This window comes from Schistocerca piceifrons, chromosome 4 (assembly GCF_021461385.2).
Source record: "Schistocerca piceifrons isolate TAMUIC-IGC-003096 chromosome 4, iqSchPice1.1, whole genome shotgun sequence".
NCBI lineage: Eukaryota > Metazoa > Arthropoda > Insecta > Orthoptera > Acrididae > Schistocerca > Schistocerca piceifrons.
In genome coordinates, this window is record NC_060141.1 from 487,014,505 (window position 1) to 487,039,921 (window position 25,417).

The 25,417-nt window shown below is 40.2% G+C and overlaps 1 protein-coding gene across 4 annotated transcripts in view; it reads left to right on the forward strand.

The window, feature by feature from the left end:
• Positions 1 to 25,417, forward strand: part of LOC124794789 (serine/threonine-protein kinase N) — a 317,306-nt gene that overhangs the window by 10,373 nt on the left and 281,516 nt on the right. For 2 of the 4 annotated variants that reach the window (XM_047258434.1, XM_047258437.1), the window contains exon 1: positions 22,817 to 22,931. The exons of the other annotated variants lie outside the window; for them this stretch is intronic. In XM_047258434.1, the coding sequence (XP_047114390.1) occupies positions 22,845 to 22,931 (87 nt within the window). In that variant the 5' untranslated portion in view covers positions 22,817 to 22,844. Of the gene's footprint in view, positions 1 to 22,816; positions 22,932 to 25,417 lie in introns of those variants that run through there. 4 annotated transcript variants of the gene reach the window in all.

Below are 25,417 nucleotides of genomic sequence, written 5' to 3' on the forward strand. Positions count from 1 at the left end.
GCCATCACCTGTTCACTATTCGTCCGTCTCCTCCAATGGGGTGGATTAATATAAAGACCAATAGAAAACAGCTATTTCAGCCAATGACAGATAATAAAAGAAACACCAATAAAGCATACCTTTCACCCCTCCTCCTCCTCCTCCTTTTACAGCCAATCAAGTAACGACACGGTTTTCTCGTGCAGCTATTTAAGCAACCAAGTGTGTGCATTTAGCAGTTAACGTAAGGCCCTGATGAAGGCTAGCTGCAACGCTGGCCGAAACATTGGCGCATTTTAAATTATGACGATGCGGTCTGGTACCCTGAAGAATTTTATTGAAGAAGACAACAGCCAGGGAAGCCTACGCTTGCAATCTCACAGTACATTCATAATAAATGTTCAAAAATGTCTCCACTGAGTTCAATGCATTTAGATTCACATATATGAACAGATTTTGTTGCTCATTTCAGATTCACAGGGTTGCTTTTAATTTCATCTATTGCATTCATAATGTTCTGGAAAACTATTGCAGGTACATGTCTGGGATATGTTTTATTAGATTCACACGACCAATAACAACAAAATAAATGGAAATCGTGCTTTACTTTCACCTCATACAATTTTGCAATGGCGTCATATTAGTGAAGTTGCTAAATTTCAGGCAAAATCTTTTATTAGCTGTAACTCCGTCAACAAACAATTGCGGAGCTATGTTTATATGAACTTTTTTCTTTAGTTTTGCTTGTAGAATAACATATTAAAATATCTGCATATCTTTGAGAATCACCGTGTATGCTATGATAAGAACATATTGTTGTGTTACCCATACAGAATCATGTAAAGTCTTACTTAAAAACCAGAGACCCTATTAGATGCTGTGTGTCGTGGCCTATCGTTCTCAGAAGTAATTAGTGACCGAAAAAATCAGTGTAATTTGAGTTGTCTCATGGGAAGCTCTTCTTGATTGCATTTGTAATTTACCATTGTTTGGAGTAAAGGAAATGCTGGAGTACCATACTTGGAATAAGAGTCTTAGTTTAAATTATTTATTCAAATATAAAATGGGGTATGTTAGTTATATCTAACAAAGATGTTGAGTAAATGCAGAAAGGGTGTTATTTCTCCAGTAACTAGAAAATAATTGCTCTGGCAATTGACTTGATTGGTATATTCCTTTATAATTTTTCAAGCAGTGAGCCAATACATTAAGTTACTGGTGGGGTACAATTTGCTTTTTAATTCACTAATATAAAGACATTGAATGCCCAAAAGTCTTGATGAGGTATTTGGTTTGTTATGCATTTGTAAACAAAACAGTAAGTGTTCAAGTATTTATGCAGCAAACAAGAATTATACATGCGAGCAGTACGGCAATGGCCATAACATGACTTAACAGCTACCACGGAGCCCCAGCCTTTGCAGCATTTTTCCACTTCTGTGCTGCATGTCTATCCTCTCGCTATTCTTTTTCCCCTCCCATGGCGAACATGTCTAGGGTGTTACTGGGAATGTTCTGCATTGTCTGTCGCTGACGTAAGAACAGTGTAACCATTGTTTTCCTCTGCCTTTTCCTTTCTTTCTTTCCCTTCTCCTCTCGTTCCTCCACTTCGATGTTTGAGGTTCCTCTTTTTCTTCTTTCTCCCTGTGCACTCCTGAAGGCCGGCCCATGTGTCTGACGCACAACAGGTGACTGGGTGACGCGTAATTCCCAGCCCCAGGTCGACAGGTAGGGTTCGCATGTAGCCCCTGGTACGGGCCAGGCCCAGGGAGGGGTGATTGCCTGAGCTGCAACCTTCCCAAATTGCCGATTGGTCCCTCCGTCAGGTGTTCGGGAGGTGTGAACAGACGCCTAAGGCGAGTGTGCCCTCTTGTGAAGGGGGCCTCCAGTTGGAAGGAGCACGCCATCGGAGATGCTGGCAATAATGGACGATTTTCTCGCAATGTGTCACTCATCTTCACAATCAGCGTCTACGAAACGTAAACGCAATTCAAAGACCCTTCCCGCTGCACCACAGTTCTTCTTGGTCTCACATACTGAAGACAGTCAGCCCTTGACCACAGTAAATCTGTTTATTATTCAGAAAGGTGTAGATGCAACTGCTGGCCCTGTGACTCCTGCTCTCGTATATGAATTCTCAAGCACAACAACTGCTTGCCGCCTCACTTCTCCATGGCTACCTTGTTCATGTTAAGGCCCATAGAACTTCTTCCCAAGGTTTTATTTACACCAGGCTGCTTGGCAGTCTAACACAGGCCGAAATCCCAGCTTACCTCTCTGATTAAGGTGTCATTGCCTTCCATCGTGTAATGAAAAAGGTAGATTCCTCCTTAGTGCCCACCCCTACTCTTTGTTCATCTTCAATAGAGTGGTAGTTCCATTCAAGATCAAAGCAGGCTATGAAATTATCACAGTCTGGCTGTACATTCCGAACATGATGCGCTGCTACCAGTGTCATTGATTCAACTACACTAAAACGTTTTGTTGACACCCAGCCAAATGTGTAACATGTGGTATGGATGCGCACGAGTGCGATTGTCTGTCTCCTTCTACCTGCTGTATCAACTGCAGTGGTGGCCATGTTGCCTCATCTCGGTATTTTCCCGTGTATCTCTATGAGCAGGCAGTCCAAGAGATCCGGTGAAGGAAAAATTACCTTACCCAGACGCTTGCACATTATTGGCTAGTCACAAACCCTGCATTCTTCCGTCTGGCACATATAGTACTGTTCTTGTTCCCCCTCTCTCCATGAAGGACACGGCCACGCAGACAGTTCAGCTCCAAGGTTATGAAATTGCTCAGTGTCATGGTAGCATCGCCATCCCCGCATCCAGCTGTACAATAAGCCATCAGACTCTTGCCTCAAGTGGTAGGCCGGTAAGGACAGAAGGAGTACTCCCGTGAAGACTTCCTATGTCCCTCCAGTCAAACAACACTCGAGTCTTCCTCTAACCGGAAAGGCTTGAAGAAGTCCACCAAAGGAAAATGGTCTTCTCCTTAACCGACTCGAAGATCCTCTTCGATGGTGTTGCCACATGATACCTTAACCTGGCCAGCATCTGTGTCACCGGTGTGCACCACCAATTGTTTTTCAGCGTTGGACTCCACAGACCTGACTGCACAAGCAAGCCGATGCATCTATGGACCCCATGGGGCAGGGTCCCCCTGCTTTTATTCTTATTTATTTACATGTCAAGTTCCATAGGACCAAATTGAGGAGCAAATCTCCAAGGTCATGAAACATGTGAGTACATGAAATTACAACATAAAAGTAATAACAGATAAAATGTTCATAACCTGAAAAAAGTCAATCCATAATTTTAAGTAAATGCAATCAACAATACAAGAAGAATTAGCTTAATTTTTCAAGGAACTCCTCAACAGAATAGAAGGAGTGACCCATAAGGAAACTCTTCAGTTTAGATTTGAAAGCACATGTATTACTGCCAAGATTTTTGAATTCGAGTAGTAGCTTATTGAAAATGGATGCAGCAATATACTGCACACCTTTCTGCACAACAGTCAATGAAATGCAATCCAAATGCAGATTGGATTTCTGCCTAGTATTAACTGACTTAAAGCTGTTAATTCTTGGGAATAAGCTGGTAGTGTTAACAAGAAATGATAATAAAGAATATATATATTGAGAGGCCAATGTCAAAATACCCAGACTATTGAACAGGGGTCGACAAGAGGTTCGTGAACTTACACCAGTTACTGCCCGAACCACCCATTCCTGAGCCAAAAATATCCTTTTAGAATGGGAAGAGTTACCCCAAAATATAATACCATACGACATAAGCGAATGAAAATAAGCAAAGTAGACTAATTTTCGTGTTGATGAACGATCACTTACTTCGGATACTGTTTGAATAGTAAAAATGGCAGTATTAAGTCTTTGAACAAGATCCTGAACGTGAGCTTTCCACGACAGTTAACTATTTATCTGAACACACAGAAATTTGAACTGTTCAGTTTCACTAATCATATGCCCATTCTGCGAAATTAAAACGTCAGGTTTTGTGAATTCTGTGTTAGAAACCATAAAAACTGAGTATTACTGTGATTTAGCGTTTGTTTATTTTCTTGATTTAGCGTTTGTTTATTTTCTATGAGCCATGAAGTTATGTCATGAACTGCATTATTTGAAAGCGAGCCAGTGTTGCACACAACATCCTTTACTACAAAGCTAGTGTGATCAGCAAACAGAAATGTTTTGGAGTTACTAGTAATACTAGTGGGCATATCATTTATATAAATAAGGAACAGGAGTGCTCCCAACACTGATCCCTGGGGTACTCCCCACTTGACCGTACCCCACTCAGGCCCCAAATCAGAGCCATTCTCAACCTCGTGAATAATGACCTTTTGCTGTCTGTTGCTAAAGTAAGAGGAGAACTGATTGTGAGCTGCCCCGCCCCCCCCCCCCCCCCCCCCCCCATATTCCCTAATGGTCCAACTTCTGGAGCAGTATTTTGTGTCCAACACAATCAAATGCCTTAGTTAAATCAAAAAATATGTCGGGCATTTGAAACCTTTTGTTTAACCCATCCAGTATCTTACAGAGAAAAGGAAATATAGCATATTCAGGTGTCAAACGACTTCTAAATCCGAACTTTACATTTGATAGCAAATCGTGTGATATTAAATGATCAATTATCCTTACATACACAGGCTTTTCAATAGTTTTAGCAAACACTGATGGCATAGAAATAGGTCTAAAATTATCTGCATTATCCCTATCTCCCTTTGTATAAAGTGGCTTTACAACTGAGTACTTTAATCGTTCAGGAAAGCAACAAAAATTACAAATATAGCTAAATAAAGGGCTAACATGTGCAGCACACTTCTTTAATATTCTGCTAGGCACCTTGAGAGTCCTTAGTCTTCAGTGATTTAATTATTGTCTCAATCTCCCCCTTGTCTGTATCACAGAGGAGTGAGTATTTCAGACATCAATCTCAGAGAGGCATTTGCCAAGGAAGTTATATAATTCCCTGCAGAAACTAAATTTTTATTTAATTCACAAGCAATGCTCAGAAAATAATTGTTAAATACTTTACATATATCTGATTTATCAGTAACAGAAATATATTTAGGCTACTACGAATTGACTTTATGTCATCGACCTTGTGTTCCTTCACAACTGACCATATGGTTTTAATTTTATCCTGTGAATTAGCTATTCTATTTGCATACCGCATACTATTTGCCTTCCTAATAACATTTTTAAGCACCTTACAATACTGTTTGTAATGGGCTACTGTAGCTTGAGTGTGACTACTTCTAACATTTTGATATAATTCGCACTTTGTTCTACAAGATATCCTTATCCAACTAGTCAGCCACCCAGGCTGCCTATTACTGCTAGTATCCCATTTAGAACGTTCTAATGGAAAGCAATTCTCAAAGAGCATGAGAAATGTGACAAGGAAAGCATTACATTTATCATCTATGTTCCCGGCACTATAAACATCCTGCCACTTTTCTTCCTTGACAAGGTATAAAATTTTTTCTATTGCTATTGAATTAACTTTCCTATATAATTTGTAATTATATGTGATATTTGTTTGACTACAAAAGCCTTTTAGTGTTTGTGCATCATGGTCTGAAAGGCCATTCACCCTTCTACTAACAGAATTAGCAGAATGCCCATCCAGTAATGAAGAATGAATACAAATATTGTCTATGGCTGTACTAATGTTACCCTGCACCCTAGTTGAAAAAAACACAGTCTGCATCAGATAATACGAATTTAGGAGATCTACCAACGTCCTTTTTTCTTGCACCATCAGATACAAAATTTATGTTGAAGTCACCACATATAACTAATTTCCGGTACTTCTTGCAAAGTGAATCAAGAATCCTCTCTTGCTTGAGCAGAAATGCTCTGAAGTCAGAGTTAGGGGACCTATAAACAACAATTAGAAGTTTAGTTTCACTAAATTCAACTGCCCCTGCACAACATTCAAATGTCTGTTCAGTGCAGTGCCGTGATACATCTATGGAAATTCTGTTTTTTACGTACGTAGCCACTCCCCCACCCACAAGGAACTCCTCAAAATGGAAATTCTGTTTTTTTACGTACATAGCCACTCCTCCACCCACAAGGAACTCCTCGAAAACAGCCAGTTAATCTGTATCCTGGTAAAGGAAGCCTCTGGATTGTCAAATTATTTATGTGGTGCTCCAACATACCAATAATTTCTGAGTCAACGTCTATAAGCAGTTCACTATCATTATCTCTAATACCTCTTATATTTTGATGAAATATGCTAATTCCTTCTCTGCTTGGAAACATGACATCCTCTGAAGGTTAGCCCTCAGTTAGAGGGACTTCCTTTAAGCAGGTATACGTATCAGCTGACATCAATCGAAAAAGATGCAGCTCTAACACCAATTATTACAGGAATTTTTCCGAGTGATCTCACTACCACCCACTACACTGACACCTATAAGCTTTGCCAGTCACCCCTGTCCCATACCTATTTAGGTGCATGCCGTACCTAGTGAAACCCGATCTGCTGATGGACCCAACTGGCGCCACTGAAATGTGACCCATGCCCTCTGCCATCAGCACCCTCCCCAGTCCCATGTTAACAAGCCTAACAGCTGCATTAAAATGAGGATGATCATGACACTGAAACAGTTCCACAAAATGCACATTAGTGCCACTAGTTTGAGTTGCTATCTTTAACAGGCCACCACCTACAGCATATTCCCTGTCCCCATCAAGACTGTTCCCTGCTCCACCCACTATCACTACCTGATCGTCCTTTGTAAAATTCGTATATAACTCCTGTATGCTGTCAGTCGCCTGAGCCAATCCTGCACTAGGTTTCACAATGCTGGTGACCTGGTACTCACTCCCCAACACTTCCTGCAACTGCGAGCCCACACCTCTACCGTGTGAACTACCTAGCAGCAGAACCTTCTTTCTGTTAGACTTTTCAACTGACCTAGGCCTCTGAACTGCTGAAGACTGCTGCATGTTCCCTAATCTACAGCTACAAGAAGCTCCTCTCCACTCAACTCTGGTAGTTGGTCAAAACTATTGCATATACACGAAGTATAACTGTCTGAATACCACCTACTCCTTGCTGCCTTCTTGCCAACTGCCAGTTCCCATTCCCCACCACCCTTCAGCCTCATTAACCTATCTAATTCCTCCTTTGGCTCGTTGTAACTGCACCTGAAGGGCACAGATCTTACGCTCTTGCTCCCCTATGAACTTACTTCTACTACAGATTCTGCATTCCCAGGAGAGGATCTCACTAGAATGCCCACAGGCTTCCCCACAGCATTCGCCCCCCCCCCCCCCCCCCCCAAATGAAAATACTTCGAACAACTCCCACACTGTAAGCCACTACTCACAAACCTACAACAGAGCCCACACTTCTCACCAATGGTAAAATTTTACAGTTAATGAAAAAGAAAACTATACACCTACATTACCTAAGTTCAGTTACACCAGTAGAACTACTTACAGAACTAACAATAGCAGTCTCAATATTCTCTGCCTTCTAAGAAAGCAACTACTGGTATTAATACTACTACACGACAGCTAATACCAATACCAACAAAACTTTGCAAAATTATTTGCTAAAACCAAAAATTCAAGTGGACACTGTAACACTCAATGAAGTGGAAACAACGAATAAAGATTTGACTGAAATATTCACTAGAAACAATAAGAAACGTCAACTGAAAACTAAAACACAAAGTTCTGTGCCCTGTAGTAGCGACCCTTCACAGGCTGTCACTCGGCAGCTGCCGAGGTGACACCCCTACATCTCTTTTTCATCAAGACTCTCCTCCAGTGAAACATTCGTGGCCTTCGGTCCTACAAAGAGGATTTATGGGTGCTTTTAGCATCGCACCGTCCCCTTGTACTGTGTCTTCAGGAAACGAAATTGCGCCCTCAAGACCGGTTTGAGCTTTCACATTTCTTACTGGTTCATTTGACCTTCCCCTGAGGTTGGCATTCCATCTCATGGGGGCGTCATGCTGCTCATACGGGATGACATTCATAGTCAGCCCATCTCCCTGACTACCCATCTTCAAGCTGTTGCAGTTCGCCTTTTCCTTCCCCTCCTGACTTTTTCCTTCTGTACCATTTATGTCCCTCTGTCATTCGATGTCACCAGGGCAGACTTCCTTCAGCTTATTGGGTAACTACCTCCCCCATTTTTGCTCCTCGGTTACTTTAATGCTCATAATCCATTTTGGGGTTCTCCCACCACCTATCAGAGAGGTGCCCTCTTGGCTGACATTCTTAACCAACTTAACCTCTTTTGCCTTAACACTGGAGCACCCACTATCATTTCCGACTACTCACACACCTATTCCCATTATTCCCATTTGGACCTATCCTGCACTGCATAGCTTGCCAATTATCTTGAGTGGTCCGTTCTTTCTGACACCTGCTTGAGTTACCATTTTGCGTGTGCTATCCGTTTTCAGACTGCTACCCCATCCTGACTGCTACCCCATCTGTGTGCACTCCCAAATGGCAGCTTACTAAGGCTGACTGTCAGCTTTACTCCTCCCTGGCGACTTTCGAAGAACAAGATTTCCCAGTTGTGGCGACCAGGTGGAATATCTCATGGAAATTATCCTTACTTCTGCAGAACATTCCATTTCTCGTACTTCCCCTTTACCACACTGTGTCCCACTCCCTTGGTGGGCTGAGGCATGCAGCGACACAGTTCGCGCACGGTGACGTGCTCTCCGCATTTTTAACAGTCATCCTACGTTGGCAAACTGCATTCATTATAAACAGAGACATGCAGAGTTTCTTCGCATTCTTTGTGGTAAAAAGAGCTAGCTGGATTTCATTTACTAGTTCTTTTAACAGCTCCACCCCTTCCCCTGTCTTGTGGGCCATCATCTGACAGCTCTCTGGGACCAAGATCCATTCCCCAATTTCCTGCCTGACAGTAACACACGATGTCATCATGGACCCTATTGCTATCTCCAAGTTTTAGCTCGTCCTACTATCACCCTGCCTACCTTCATTGGAAAGAAGCGGAGGCTCGGGCGATACCCTTCTCTTCTCCAAATCATGAGTGCTACAATGCTGCCTTTACTATGAGGAAGCTACATCATGCTCTCAGTTCATCCCGGTCCTCTGCCCCAGGGCCAGCTGCCATCCACATTCAGATGTTGCAGCTCCTTTTCTGTTGCAGGCAAGCACTTTCTGCTTAATATATTCAGGGTGTTTATAAATGAATATCGTAGTTTTAACGCTTTATAATATTTATTACAGTAAAGTTACAGTTATAAATGATATGTCAAATGAAAGAGCAACTCACAGTTTTACAAAGAACCTTATAAATGTTCAATGTGAGCTCCATTTGTCACATGGCACACGTCAAGTCTGGATAGGCTGCAAGGGGCCCAATGACAGGGCTTGCTTTGCATGGCCTCCACGTTCACCCAACCTAACGCCATGCGATTTTTTCCTTTGGTTCTTCATCAAGGATCGTGTGTACATGCCTCCGCTACCAGCAGACCTCCCTGAATTAAGAAACCGGATTGAAGCAGCTGTTGCTACAATCACTGAAGACGCACTTATCAACATATGGGAAGAACTCAGTTATAGATTTGATGTGTGCTGTGTGACAAATGGTGCTCACATTGAACATTTATAAGGTTCTTGGTAAAACCGTGACACTGACACATTTGTGCCACTTTGGCACCTGAGGATGTTTGAATAAAGAGAAAAGAGTGGCTTAATAAATCCAAGTAATGTAATAGAGGGTTTTTTTTTTTTTTTTAAATATTCATATTAATCAGTTGTGGAAGCACAGCGTGATCAAATAATAGCTTCATTCCAGTTGTTTGAGTGGTGTAAAGCATATATGTCATCAATCACTTTTGTGTGACAAATGATGAGCATGAGCATGTAGCCTAAAAAAGGAGTTTAGCAAAAAGTTTTATAAATCCATAGTAGTCACAGGCTCACAAAAGTATCATTTCTATGAGCAAAGCCAAATGTAAAGCAAAAATTGTTTGTTATTTTAAGGATTTTGATGCCCGTAAAAGTAAATGGTTCCATATACTGCATGCTTTTGAACAGATTACAGGACATGTTGCTTGCACGTATGACAACAAATCGTGTATGGCTTCGTGCTAGCTATAAATGAAAAAAGGACAAGTAAACCTGCTGGAAAAGAATAAATTTTTACATCAATTATGTCATTATTGCTTAAAAATTAGGCTTTGTTATTAATTAAAAGGAAAAGTGCAGTACGTAATTTTAGACTCAAATAGGATTGTTAGTGGATCACCATAACATCTTTCTTGTTGAAGATCATTCAAAAATTTTGCTTTGCAAGACACTGAAATAACTCATTGTTAAATAATAACAGTTAATCATTGTTTAATTAATAATGTTGGTTTATATAAATGTATCTGTAGAATGAAGGTATTGGTCTCGCAAACTGACATACAGCTGGGAGAGCAGTGTGCTGACTGCATGCCCTTCCATACACGCATCCAGTGACACCTGTGGGCTGAGGATGACAAGACAGCCGGTCAATACCATTGGCCCTTCATGGCCTGTTGGGGTGGTGTTTAGTTTTAGAATGAAGGTATTATTAAGTAAATTATTCATAGTATATTTTGAATGCACATTGTTATGGTGTCGGTTAAAATATCTTCACAGTTAACTTGGGAAAGCCAGATGTGAATTGAAATTTAAGTGTTTAATTTTAATAATGTAATAAATTTATTGTCACGAAGTACAAAATAATGATTTAATAGCGTTAGCTGGTTTCTGACATATTACATCGTAATAACAAGTCCACAGCCCTAGGAGACTATGCACAAGGTGCTGCACTTACTAGTAAAATAAAATTAATGAAAATATTTTCCCACTCGAACACCCCATCATGAAATTTAATACACACATTAACAGTTAATGTACAAGCAACAAAGTTTTTGAGAAACTGAATAAAATGGTACAAATTTTAAGTCTATAAGTCAAACAGTTTTTGAGATATGTTGATTTTGAGGTTTCAGAATGCAACAAGAATTTCATAACTTTGAAAGATTTAAAAATTAATAATCAAGAATGACAGATAAAAAAATTAATTCGGGATTTTTCATGCAAACTATTATAGGTGTAAAAAAATATCAAAATCTGAGATGTAAAGAACCAGACCATCGGTTGTTTCTAGGACCGACCCCCACTCTAAATTGTGATCTATCTGTTCCTGGGTACATGTTACAATCTAGTATTTGATTTAAAATCTGTGCTTGACCCACGATGTAATCTAACGGAAATTTTACGTGTCTCCTGGCCTTTTCCAAGTATACCTCCTCCTTTTGTGATTTTTGAACAGAGCATTCACTATTACTTGCTGAAATCTATCGCAGAATTCAATTAGTCTTTCTTCTCTCTCATTCTTAGTACCACTGTGTTTCAATCTACCATGACTATTTGATTTTGATCTCCCTCTCCCTTTATGTACTGCATTACCCCATAGCAGGATTCAATCACAGGACTGAGGACATTGCGATTACTACTACCCCTATACCACAGGTCCCTCAAATGTCAGAGTAGCTGTTGACTAATGCTGGATTTATTGTATGTGCCAAGTGACCCATTCATTGCCTATCAAGGTTTGCAGCACAGCATGTTAATTTTATTTTGTATGTGATATCATGATAGCCAACAACTTTGTCCAAAGTGAAACATTAAGCTTTGATAAACTGTGTGCAAATAAACCATTAATGCTGGCAAATACAGCGTCAGTACTAGTTCGTGGAAATGGGAGCTGTAAGAAAGTTGCCTATGACTCTAATGAACTTCATATTATGCATTATGCACTTCTGCAGTACCTGTGTGTTTAAGGTCAGAAAACTGTTCATGGTTCATGACTCGTGAGAATTCAGTATGCTGTTTCTGTGTACCTTGGTTAAGCCCCCCAGATGCTGTTAAAAATTACAGTCAGAGGATCACAAGGAACAGTTTTTACCAACCAACTACAGTCCAGTTCATGGTCAAACTGGCAGGCAGACATGCTTTCTAGTGAAGCAACAAAGCCAAAACCTTGTTGGAATATAACCTGAAGTAGTATCAACACCTAAAGTTTTAAAACTGTCCTAATGTACTTGTTTCTTTTCACATTTCCATCATTTTGTTGAAATGAAGATCACGTTTTGTACCTAACTGCACCGCAAGTAGTCACATTTGCAGCCAGAATGAAGTGCTCCTATCGTTGATAAGAAGGGTGAATATGTCCTGGGCAGAGATAGGGATGTAAAAGGAGGGTACTAGCTTTTCGACTTATCTGGCAGCTTCAAAGACATTTAAATCAAAACATCTTGACATATTCACACTTTTAATACATGCCCAGAAAAACTTTTTTAGCTATTACATGTATGCTCATCAGCCATGTGGCCATATGCTATTATATATCATTGGTGAATCTTCTGGATTTTGGGCACAAGACCAGGGACTTCAACCTATAAATTCCAAGATGCAGCCATGTCAATATCTTGCAGCGAAGAGGGCTCATTCCGCTGGGGAAGTAGAATTAACTCGTAAAAAAGTGCAACTAAGTTGTTTTGATTTAGCTGCCTTTTAAGCTGTCAGATAAGTTTAAAAGCTAGTTACTTTCTTTTACATCCCTAACATTGCCGAAAACATATTTGCCTTTTCTTGTGCAGTGACAGCAGCATTTTTTTGGTTCCCAACTGTCACTCTCCCATAATTTTGACGGTAGTCTGCCATAGCTCGGCTAAAATTTGAACCAGTTCACACAAGTTTGAAACATAGATGTGGCACGCATAAAAACCTCTCAGAAAAACACATTTTTCCATGTAAAATTCAAATGAAGCTAGATTTCTGAAAGCAAGTTTTCAATTTTATTCAAAGAATGCATTTTTTATTTATTTAATTCATTTAAAACCATTTCCTTGCATTAAGTTCATGTAAGAATATATTTTACATGCTACATTTAGCTCAACTTTAAACTACCTTAACTTGGTAATGGATACAACTTGTTCGATAACAAAATTTTGTTTTGACTTTATCCATTTATCCACCTTCATGCGAAGTCTGAACCGATTCATGCAAGTTTAAAACATAGAACTGGCACACTTTAGAAACTACCAAGAAAAATGTATTTTTTTGCACACAAAATCCAAACCAAGCAAGAATTTTTTATCCTTCAAATGGTTAAAAATTATCTTAGACAAAGGTCCAATACACTGGTGGACCAAATTTGAACCACCAGTCTTGATCCATTCAAGAGTTATTTAAAGGTGATTGTTTTTGTATGTAAAAAGTGAATAGTGCACATACAAATGACGCCATTAACAGAGCATTAATTTCAGCCCAGTTAGAATCTTTTGTAAAAAGAATTAATCGATTTGCACAATTTTCCTGGACACCAGCTCCAGTTTGTCACCAAGTGAGGTAGCTCAGTGGTTTTGAGGGGATGGTTTAAACCGTTTCCAGCCATCTAGATTTAGGTTTTCCGTGATTTCCCTAAATTGTTTAAGACAAATGCCAGGATGGCCCTTTGAAAGGGCATGGTCAATTTACTTCTCCATCCATCCCTAATACAAGCTTGTGCTCTATCTCTAAAGACCTTGTTTTTGTTGGAATGTTAAACACTAATCTCCTCCATCCCCAGTTTCAAACAATGGGAAATCCAGGATAGAATGTAACAATATTATGAGAAGAAAAGTTACTACTCACCATTAAAACTTTTGGCGATAAACACCTTTGTCAGCAGTAGATACACACATGTGTGCATGCAAAGACAGACAGACACACACACACACACACACACACACACACACACACACACACACACACACACGTGCAACTGCAACTGCAACTCACACACAAGACTGCAGTCTCAAGCAACTGAAAACACTCTGCGAGCAGCAGCACCAATGCATGATGGGAGTGGTGGCTGGGTGGGGGTAAGGAGGAGGCTGGGGTATGGAGGTGTAGGGATAGTATGGTGGGGGTGGCGGACAGTGAAGTATAGGTTAGACGGAGGGCAGGGGAGAGGTGGGAAAGGTGGAGGGGGGTGGAAAGGAGAGAAATAAAAAGACTGGGTATGGTGGTGGAATGACAGCTGTGTAGTGCTGGAATGGGTACAGGGAAGTGCCTGGATGGTTGATGACAGTGACTAATGAAGGTATTGCATGGAAAGTTCCCACCTGCTCAATTCAGAAAAGCTTGTGTTGGTGGATATGGATCCTTCCCACCAACACCAGCTTTTCCGAATTGTGCAGGTGGAAACTTTCCCTGCAATACATCCTATGTTCCTGTAACCCTCCTGGCCTCAACCCTCGTTAGTCACTGTCCTCACCCATTCAGCCCCTTCCCTGTTTCCATTCCAGCACTACACAGCTGTCATTCCACCACCACACCCAGTCTCTTTATTTCTCTTCTTTGCACTACTTCCCCCTTTCCCACCTCTGCCCTGCCCTCCATCTAACCTGCAGCACTTCACTGTCCACCACTCCTACTATAGTATCTCTCCACCTCCCCACCCCAGCCTCCTCCTTACCCCCACCCAGTTGCCATTCCCATTATGCACTGGTCCCATTATGCACTGGTGTTGCTGCTTGCAGTGTGGTTTCAGTTGCCTAAGACTGCAGGTGTGTGTGTGTGTGTGTGTGTGTGTGTGTGTGTGGTGTTGTTGTTGACAAAGACGTTAAGAAATGGCCTCTGGTCCGGGCTAAACAAAATACTTTTTACCCCACAAATCGCAGATCTGCATGCAGCCTCTTCACACACATTTGTTACAGCTCTTTCATACTGTAATGATTTTTTTCCTTTATATCAACCAACAGTGAGACTGGCAAAAAGCAATCACAACAGTCACTATTTATGCCTGCAGTCATCATTGCAGGACAAATTTCAGCAGGACTGCTTCGAAATCACTATGTTTCATTTCTCTGTGTTGCCATGAGTTTTACTTTTTTGTTAATGTCGACTTCACATAACTTGTTCACTTTGTGAAGGGAGGAATTTTGATGAGGTCTCCTAGCTGAAATAAAATTGTTATATGTTGATAACTGTTGTGTGTGTGTGTTGGGGGGGGGGGTGGGGGGGGGGAGGAGAAGCCTTGGACACACTGTAATGGCAAGTTAGATCAGTGCTATTACAGTCAACAATGGCATGGTGATGTGGATTACCAGCTATGTCAGGTAGCCTGTAGGAGCTGGGCATGTACAGGGCTTGCCTCAGTTGAACATTTGTTAGCAGCTGCAGTGACCCTTCTGTGTTACCCAACATCCAATCATCAACTGTTGGGTAGATTTTTAATTGGATTTCTCCTTTCCTTCTAGGCATGGAATCTGCTATTGGCCATATGAGTTGCACAGTCATTTTCACTTAGCACCTTCTGTCAGACCGTGGAAATTTTCAAAATCAGTGTCAGCAGCATAGTTAGACAGCAAAATTGCTATCACAAATAATTGATCGTCAAAATGTTTCAGTGTAAACTGACACTGAACTCAATCAAAATTCTTATCCCTTTTGAAGGTCTCTCATAGCTATATTGGCTGTGCCTGCCCCTGTTACATCATCCGAAGCAGACATTTTGTTTTTATGGTATTAATCACATACACTATTGCTAAAAGGTGATCTTATTTGAAAAGCATATTATCATGTCACCAGCAAATATTCAAATTTTCAAATGTCTGCAGACATCAGTAATCATTGACCTCTAATTTATTGTTATGATACAGGAGGAAAATTTGACTTTACTGTCAATACATAGATATTGAGTGGCTATATTAGCAGTACAATGACATCCTAATAGGTCATCAGGACAATTTTTTGGAAAATAATTTAGAAATTATGACAATATTGTGGCTCTTAATTTTTTCCCAGCATGGTGGATAAGAACCACTCTAAGATTTTGACACAGACATCAAACTACTGAGACCTTTTCATTACAGAATTCTTGTAGATATTAACAAGGGACTATCTGATTAGCTATGACTGTGGTGTTGACATTAAGTAGGCATGGGAATTCATGCATTGTACTGTTAAGAAGAGTGTAATACATCTCCACTGCGCAGTCATAATGGGTGGGGGTTGAAGGATTATACTACGTGCCTGGCCAAGTTCATAAGCTCACCTGATAATGGCAGTGAGGCTGTATGATGAAACATTGTGCCCATTGTACACAGAAACCCTGCTTTGCACCTGTGTACGATCGTGTAGTGATGATATTGTTACGTACCTGTGACTTGCATCACCGCGCATTCAAAAAATTATTATTGTTGTGCTTTATTAATCATTACTGACCTTACACAGCTTAGTAGCACATTGTTTGTACCACATTTACTCCAAAATTGAAATGATGATAATTGTCATGTTGTTAGATTGACTTGAGACAGATGACAGTGAAAGTCGTATCAAAATAAATTGTGTCTAAGAGGAAATTTGTGATTTCACATGTGATCCTTCCAATCAAGTTAGCTGCATGATGGTGAGAACACATACCTAGGATTCATAAAATATTGTTGCAGAGTCTTGTCTCACCATATTGGTGATTTCATTCCGCTTGTAAGGCATTGTCTTTTTGCATTGATCCAGGTAGTCAGACTCACAGTGAGTGATAAGCTTTTACAGAGTTTTATTGTCATGAAATCTAAAATACATTTTGTTAGGCAGTACATATGTGAATGTTTTGACTGGTTAGATAAATAGCTACAGAATACATAAAGGTATGCCCAGGTAGAAAATTTGAATAAATCTGCAACAGCTCGGCTCTTTTTTTCTCTTTTTTTACATTGAGTGGCATATCAGAAGAGTGCGAAAGACTAGGCAAAATTTAATAGGGCAAAGAAGCAGCAGCAAGTGACTGGGTCTTGTGCAGAATGAGCTAGGGTGCTGTTATGGAGCTAGAAAACGTCCTTGGACAACTTCCCATGGTGTTTTGTCTTGATGGCATTCTGTAACCTCATCAGAAGATTTTGTTAGTTTATTTCTGTGACACTTAGCTCCTTACAGGCATAATCTGTTAGTGTCACACCATGGTGGTCCTAAAAAATACTCAACATCGCTTTGCCCAGTGGCTGGGATTTGCCTGTATTAGTGATGGTGAATTGACATGTTTCTACTGATTGCTTTGCTCCTGTGCCTTGAGATCATAGTGATACACTCAGAATTCATCCATGGTGATTAGGCCACGAAAGAAATCATCTAGATTGGTCTGACATAGTTGCAACATTTCCATTGCTGCCTCAATTTGGCATGCTGTTTGAATGGGTGCAAGCAATTTGGGAACCCTGTAGTGCCATGTGTTGAAAAGTGATCCACGACTGACTTTCGCTTTTCCCAGTTTTGCATCTATTGTGATTCTCCGCATTTGAGCACCAGGACCTACACTACAGATTCCTAGTTCTTCACAGAGATTCGATTTGCTTCTATGTTTTTCATCATTCAGGCATGTTTGACCACACTGGAAGTTCCTGGACCACCTAACCATTATAACATATGACAGTGCATTACTGCTGTATACTTCCATCAACTCAGCATGGATAGTTGTCCCCTTCAGATGCAAGAATCAAATTACTGCTCAATACTCCACCTTTTCAGTAGGATGTGACTTATTATTATTATTATTATTATTATTATTATTATTATTGGGCAGTTGGCTGTGGTACTGTGGCATGTGGCTTTCTAGGTGTACCAGGGCAGACATGGAGCTCCAGCAAACAAAAAATAATGATATAACTTTATATTTTTAAAGTGATAATTAAAACTTTATGATTACCGGTCATAACTTATTCTACTGCAGATTTCAGTTCCTCATGAGAGGGAACTCCTTTGAGATTCTGAAGGAGACCAACAAAAGATACACTCCAGTACACATGAACCCATAAATAGAAAAGACCAAGTCCTTAAAGAAGTTGATTTGATTGGTCTGGGACTGGATAGAAAGTGAACCTAAAAAACCCATAACTGTAATATCGAATATATTTTTGCTGATAGCATTGTGTGTATTGAAAAATAGTTTGCTACCATCGGGCACACAATAGCACATGTGATTGGTAAAAAGTCTTGTAGGATAATGTGAAACTTTTGATATTAAGCATATGTACATGTATTTAAAGGCATCCAAGGAAAAATGTAGACTTAGGCCTAAGTGAATTTCAATTTTGATCTTGAAGCGGAACACGAACGCTGTTATTAATGCCGAAGTGCATGAAGGAGCTTCTTCCATGGAATAAGAAATGGATGCTGAGATGCAAGTGTATCTGAATTAACATTTACAAGATTAAGCCTATTTTCAGTGCCGTTTTTGTCAGAGAGAGAGAGAGAGAGAGAGAGAGAGAGAGAGAGAGAGAGAGAGAGAGAGAGAGAGAGAGAGAGAAGGATACTTGAAATGATATTCAGATGATCACAAGCTTGTAGAAAGCTTGGTATGTTGATAAAGCAGCTGGTAAACTGGAATTTTATGAGGAAGCACAACAAAATTCAACAAAAACAAGTCTTCGCCACATCAAAATAAACCAAGTCTCTAACTAAATTAAAGGCATTAAGAACAGTACAAAGTATGTTGTGACGTGCTCAGTAACTAGATGTTGCACACACTGAAGAAAAACCTACAGCACATTCAAGAAGCACTTTAATGGCTATCAGCCACAAAGTAAGAAATCATAGGGTAATAAAAAGGTCTGTTTTGTCCCAGCTAATTACTTCAAAGAGCTTTTTGGCTATGAGGAAACCAGTAACAAATGGTCATGACATCCTTTTGAATTGACAGACAAAGACTTTGCCACGAATATGGGAAGAGCTTGGTTTGTCACTCAACCTACGAATAATGAAAATGCTGGCTAAGATTTGATCACAGCATAAATGTCAAGGAGTGATGGTAGGTAGTTTTGCTTGAAATTTTGGCAAAGCAATATAATTATACAGTACCTAACACATTTATTCCAAGATCAGATTAATGAGAGAAATCTCTGAAGGATTTTAATTGAAACGTAGACTCCATGCGGGCAGGGGACAATCACCAATTGTATTTAATTGTATATTAGAAAAGATAATCTGTGAATGGTAAAATGAACTTTGCACGAGTTGATTACCGAATTAAGTCCATATTAGAGGCACAAAGAATGGGGTTTGTGATTTGACAATTCTGTCACGAAACATGAAATGCCAGTTGAACAGGTAAAGCTAGTAAAAGAACAGGCAGAAAAAGCTGGATATTACATTTAATAAAAAGAAATACATTTATGCAATTGTCAAATCAGTCGCATTTCAAAGGACGGCAACATATGGTAGTATTGAAAGAATGTTAAATACTTTTTGAGTGGTTCTATAGTTATAAAAAAGCTAAATAAACATCATATAAGGCAATAGTTGTGTTGCATGTGGGAGAATGTACCATCTCTATGTGAAGAAACTCATCTTGAGACAAACTAAACCTAGTCACTATGATGCAGTCTTTAAAATAGTGTATCTGTACGTCAGTGGAACCCCCTCAGTGGAAGGAAAGAGATTAAAAAACAACCAGAACAATTTGGGAGGACGTTGCAAAATAATGATACCGAGAGGTTGTAGGTGGCCATTGCAACTGTAATGCTAAAAAGAATTGTACTAGAATAGTGAATGGTTTACGAAAGCAATTAGAAAATCAATATCTCCCACAGATCATTGTGCAAGTACAGTACTGAGACCTTTAAAGGCTTCATTAAAGAAGAAAAGCAGAACTAGTGCTGAACTTTTGGGCAGGAAGAAAGAAATTCACTAACATATAGTTGTTGTGTAATACAATTTTGTTACAAAAAAGGTACCTGATAAACAGTAAATGTAGTATATACCCTACAAAACTCTTTTTTTCAGTTCATGTAAAGCAGCTTGATTTATATTTATGTCTATTTTATTTAGAGGGTATGTAATTTCTAAAGCCTAATTGTGATTAGTCAGATTTTGTCAGGGGACAGACAGCATGTAATCAGTAAAATCAGTGTATATGGATATTGTTTGTAACTTTATTCTTTGAGCATTGTGTTCCATCAGGTATTGATTAAATTTGGTGCACAGTTTATAGCTGTTAAAAAGTTGTCATTCAGTAACAAAAATGCATCAGATTAAAAATCCAGAGGTTTAAGATTTAACCCCCAATTGGTCCTTTGATTTTTTCGTGTTTTCTGTCATTCCTGTCATCTCTGCTAACACTTCGTGTATGTGAGAAAGTTTAATTTGCACTGGGATTCCGAGTCAAGTTATAGTTTCTAAATCATCGTATAATGGCTAGGAATTTCACTCCATATGTTTGACAAATGCAAGGACATTCCACCTCCAGCACACATTGCTTTGTATTGTAAAGAATGGTGTTTTCAAATCAATCGTCTTATGTGACCTATCTAACATGATAAGATGCCATCACTGTGTCTGTTAGTAGCCATGTCCTGGTGTAGGAATAGTGTTCTATGAATCTTCCATGTGAATTCCAGAGAGCCCCAGCAGCAGTTCTTTTTAGTCCTAGTAGTATGTAATGGATGAGGATATCTGTATAGTTCTTTCCATTTCAGTATGTTTTGAGAATCACCATTTAGTGGAAACTAGTATTCAGTTATCAGGTCCCTCAAACATGCATTTGAATGCTAACGTTATTCAGTATTACCCTCGATTCTTAACTCGTGAAGCATTCTCTTTTAACTGGAGCATTTGAAATGTGCCTGCAGCATCAGAATATCCATAGCATGCTCCCAAGATTAATATTTTGCATGAACAGACTTTATTTCTGCAAATATTGATTGTAATATCAGGTGAGATGTTTTCATACCTGTTGATTGATGGGTGGATGAAAGTTTCCTCATGTTCAGATAGATTTGTTGTGAATATGCTGTTGGTGAATTCTGGCATTGTTTTATCTGAGGATGGAGCCTTACAGTTTCGAAATTGATAGCTCAGTTAAATTGGGAAACAGAAGGTACAGCTTTTTGGGTACATAAATAAAAAGGTAAAATATAACGTTTATTTTCCACTGCTTAAGTCATAGCAGCAAACGTTTCCACCTCCCCACCATCTTCCATCACTGTAGAAGATACAAGATTTGGACTTGGAATCTGGAACTTACCCACAGAACTACATAGAAAAGTAGGTGCACAGTGTTGCATTTGAATATAGAAAATCACCCTCTGATTCAACTGTGAGCTAAAGAAGACGTAGGCATTGTGCAAGTCTTCTTGACTGCTAGATCCGCCTCGTTTACCACCCCTATTTAACGACAAGACAGTAAATGAGCGATTGACGAGAATAGGACAGTGAATAACTGTAGGTGCGTTACAAAGTCATGGCGTGTGGAAGAAACAACATGCGCCCAGTGAATGGAAGAAATCGCAGGTGATACCAGTTAACAAGAAGGATGGTAAAAGTGATCCTCAAAATTACCGTCCATTCTCATTGACCTCAATCTGTTGTAGAATCCATAAAATATTATGTGCCCAAACATAGTAATGTATCTTGAACAGAATGACGTGCTCCATGCCAGCCAACATAGATTACGACAACAATGATAATGCGGAAGGTAACTCACGCGTTTTTCAGAGTTGATCCTCAAAGACGAGGATTGAGGCTATCAGGTGAATGTAGTACTTCTTGACTTTTGAAAAGCTTTTGACTTGGTACCACACCAACATTTATTTTTTAAAAGTATCAGATATTAAACAAAATATGCGACTGGATTGGATTTCTTGGAAGGAAGGGCGCAGCAAATTATTTTGGATGGATAGTCGTCTACAGGAGTGGAAGAAGCCCCAGCGAAGTGTGTTTAAAGCCCTCGTTGTTCCTGTCGTATGTTAATGACGTCCCAGACTGTATTAATTATAACCTCAGACTTTTTTTTCACAACTGTCTGTAATAAAGTACTTCTGAAAAAAACCTGCATAAACATGCAGTTAGATCTTGATAAGGTTTCAGTGTTACAAAGATCATCGACTTGTTTTAAATCTTCAGAAACATAAAATTGTGCGCTTCAAAAAATGCAGAAAAGTGCACGATTGGAATCAATCGACTCGTACAAATATCTGGCTGTAACAATTTGCAGGGATGTGAGATGATAACGTACGCTCAGTCGTAGATAAAGCAGGTGCCCGAGTTCGTTTAGTTGGCAGGATACTAGGAAAAACTGTCCTAGAGTGTCGCTCAAATGTATGGGAACCATACCAGATAGGACTAACAGAAGATTCGAACGTATACAAAGAGGGGCGGCGCAAATGGCCACAGATTTGTTTTGACTCGAGCGTCACGGAAGTGAAAAATGTGAATTGGCAGCCTCTTGAAGATAGACACCAATTATGTCCTTAATGCCTACTGACTGTGCCTCAAGATCCCATAGTAATTAAGATTTTAGAGGTATTCTTCGGCTTCAACTGTTTCCATATTTACCGCGAAGACGAGAATTGACTAATATATCATATCACTCGCGGAGGCACTGAACCAGTCATTCTTCTCGCGCTCTATTCGCAATTGGATCAGGAAGAAAATCTAGCAAGTGTTACAGTGGGAAGCATCCTCTACCGCACAGTGATTTGAAGAGGCTGTTTTTTTAAAAACTGCCGAGCCGCTCTGAACAGTGGACGCGTTCCTATGCTGCGCCCCAGGCGTGTCAGCCATTTCTCGTAGAGAGTGTTATTTCGCCTTGGCGGCTTCCCTGTCGGTTTTCAGAGAACTGAAGGACTAGCGAGCTTCCTGCCGTGACTTCTCGTCGCGTTGCATAATACGGCTTCGCGAGTCTTGCGCGTCGCGCACAGGTTTCGTGCCGTGGGAGGCTCCCACAAGCCGGTGGTAGTTCCGCGGAAGACTGAAGGCTTGACGACGTGGGGAGAGGAGAGGCGGACCCGGTGCGGTGGCAGTCGCGGCGATGGTGTTCGGCGGGAGCGACGGCCGCCGTCTGCGCCGGACTGCCCCCACTGGGCGCGCCTCCGCGGGGAGGGAGCGGGCTGTCGCCGTAAGTGACGCGCCAGCTGCGGGGTGCTCTGCCGGTGACCAGCTGACACCAAATGCTGCCATCCTCGTTGTCCTTCACAAGTAGTTGTTCCGCACTATTCGATCATACCTTCATTCAAACCCTGTAGCGTAAAATACGAAGTGTGGCGTAAAATTTGTGTGAGGAGTGACAAGACACGATCTCATCGTTTATGTTATCGAAGTTGTGTTCGGATTTTGATAACTTTCGAACATCTGTTATGGGCTTACGTTCGGAAGACAGTATCGAGCGTGGAGTTTCGTTTAAACTCTGACGGAAATGTGAAAAACAGTTCGAGGTGGGATACGTTGGCAGTTACTTGCAGAGAGCCCAGTTTCAGTATATACAGTGTCGATAATGAGTCTCCCTTGTTTCTTCCAGTGACGAGTGTGCGTGTGTTAAAATGTTGCAGTACGAAAAGTAACTTCAACGAACGACAAATCTTGCGTGTGAGGGATTTCTTTGAAGAAGGGTGTTGTATCCGACATCTGTTGGACATTTGCGGGAACAGTGTGAATGCGTTCTTGATTACTGTGATTTAGATTTGTAAGTGAAGAAAATCTCCTTACATAATTATTGAGAAGGTCTTTTTTTCACTTGTAACTTACTTTGGCAAAGTTTACTAAAGTGCGACACATAACCCGTCAGTTATTTGCAAAGTAGACCTGTCTGTTTTCTGGTTTGCGTAGTAGCCATCCAAAATTGAATCCTACCGTTCCTGTTGTCCCTTATAAGTAGTAGCTTTAGCCTGTTCGATCGTGCATGCCGTTTCGGCCTCCTCCATTCTGAACACTTTAGTGCCAAATACTGACAAATTGGGGCTTGAAATTAGTGCGAGTAGTGCCAGTTACGATCTAAATGTCTGTGTGGTATAAGAGCGGTATGGACCGTTATATAACTTTCAAGTATGTTGCGCTGCTTCAGTGCATCAGTGAATCTAAAACTGTTTGTGCATGCTTATAAAAGCAGCAAAAGGAGCTACAGATTCCAGAACAAAAGGCAGATACGTCATTAAAAATGCAGTCGATAACAATGTTATATTGACGAATATATATTACGCCGTTTGAAGGTCGACGTAACCCCAAAACACTTCTCGGCATAAATAAACCCATAAACAAAGTGGCTGGGTGCTGTGATTTTCTAAATAATCTCTGTAGTAATTAAGTAGTAATTAAGCTTGTTACGTATTGTAAGGCAAGAAGTTTTCTCTGGCTAGTGGAATTTTTACAGGAATGTGAAAAATAGTACGAGTAACGACGTGTTTGCTGTATTTCCAGAGAGTGGATCCGATTGTGAAATGCGTATTTTCTATGACAAGTCTCCCTTTTATTCTTCCAGTGATTGGTGTGCATTCAAAACAAACGAGGTATGAAATACTACTAGAACTGGCGACACGGCGTATTGGCGATTTCTCTGAAGATAGGTGTAGATGGAAGACAGAATTTACTGGTACATTTAATTTGGAATTTAAATATGGGAAGCTGGATTTGGGGGGGGGGGGGGGGGGAGGTAGCTTTGATAGTTAAGCTAAAAAAAAGTACCTAACTTTGATCAGTATAGTATAATGGATGAAGTAGTACGAATGCACTTCGAATTTCTGTGGTTTAGAATGAGTCTCGATATACTTGTTGGATACTTTTCCCCACGAGTAAATGGCATTGACATAGTTTCCCAAAGTAGGGCACTGACACCGAGAATCATTTGTAACTTTGAGCGTAGTTATATTTTTGAAAGTAATAAAGTTATATAAGTATATGCAGTTTACACATATCTCAATATAAACTGAAACTAAGTTTTAATTATATGTTACCCTGTAAAATTGCTTTCTCATGTTGTGTTTTATGAGGCACAGGCAACACATTTCTGGTAAAATTATGAAGGATTAAGGTCCTGTATTGTTTCCTGGAGTTCAACAATTAGATAAGATATAATGACGTACTGTTTTCACCTGACACTTCCCAAAATGCATGCCACTAAAAGTACTGGTAGTTTACTTTGCATCGAATTAATACCGTTACACTTTCTATCAGTTTTAACAGGTCAGCTGTTCGCATTACATCAAATTCGGCTTTTTCCAGAGCAGTAGAGGTGACGTTAGCCTCGCCAACTTCACTAGCGTGCCCGCAGAGTAGCTGCGATGTTAGCACCCATTCATTAATCTTCTGACTCATGCGTTGCGAAGTGGACAGGAACCAGTGTGATTTCCTTATTCTGTTGTTGCCACTGGGGTGCAGTTTACAGGCCTACAACAAACGTGAGATGTTATCTGCCTGTACTTCTGTCGCATAGCAATAGATAATGCCGACATATTACGAAAAACACCTAGCGTTGTGTGTACCACAGTAAAAAGTAACCTTCTTATTAATGGAACATTATGCCCTAAGGACGTCGTGTTGTGACATTCATAGGAATCATCGTTAGAATGTTTGTGGAAAATTAAAACTGTGTACCACAGAGATTAGAACGCG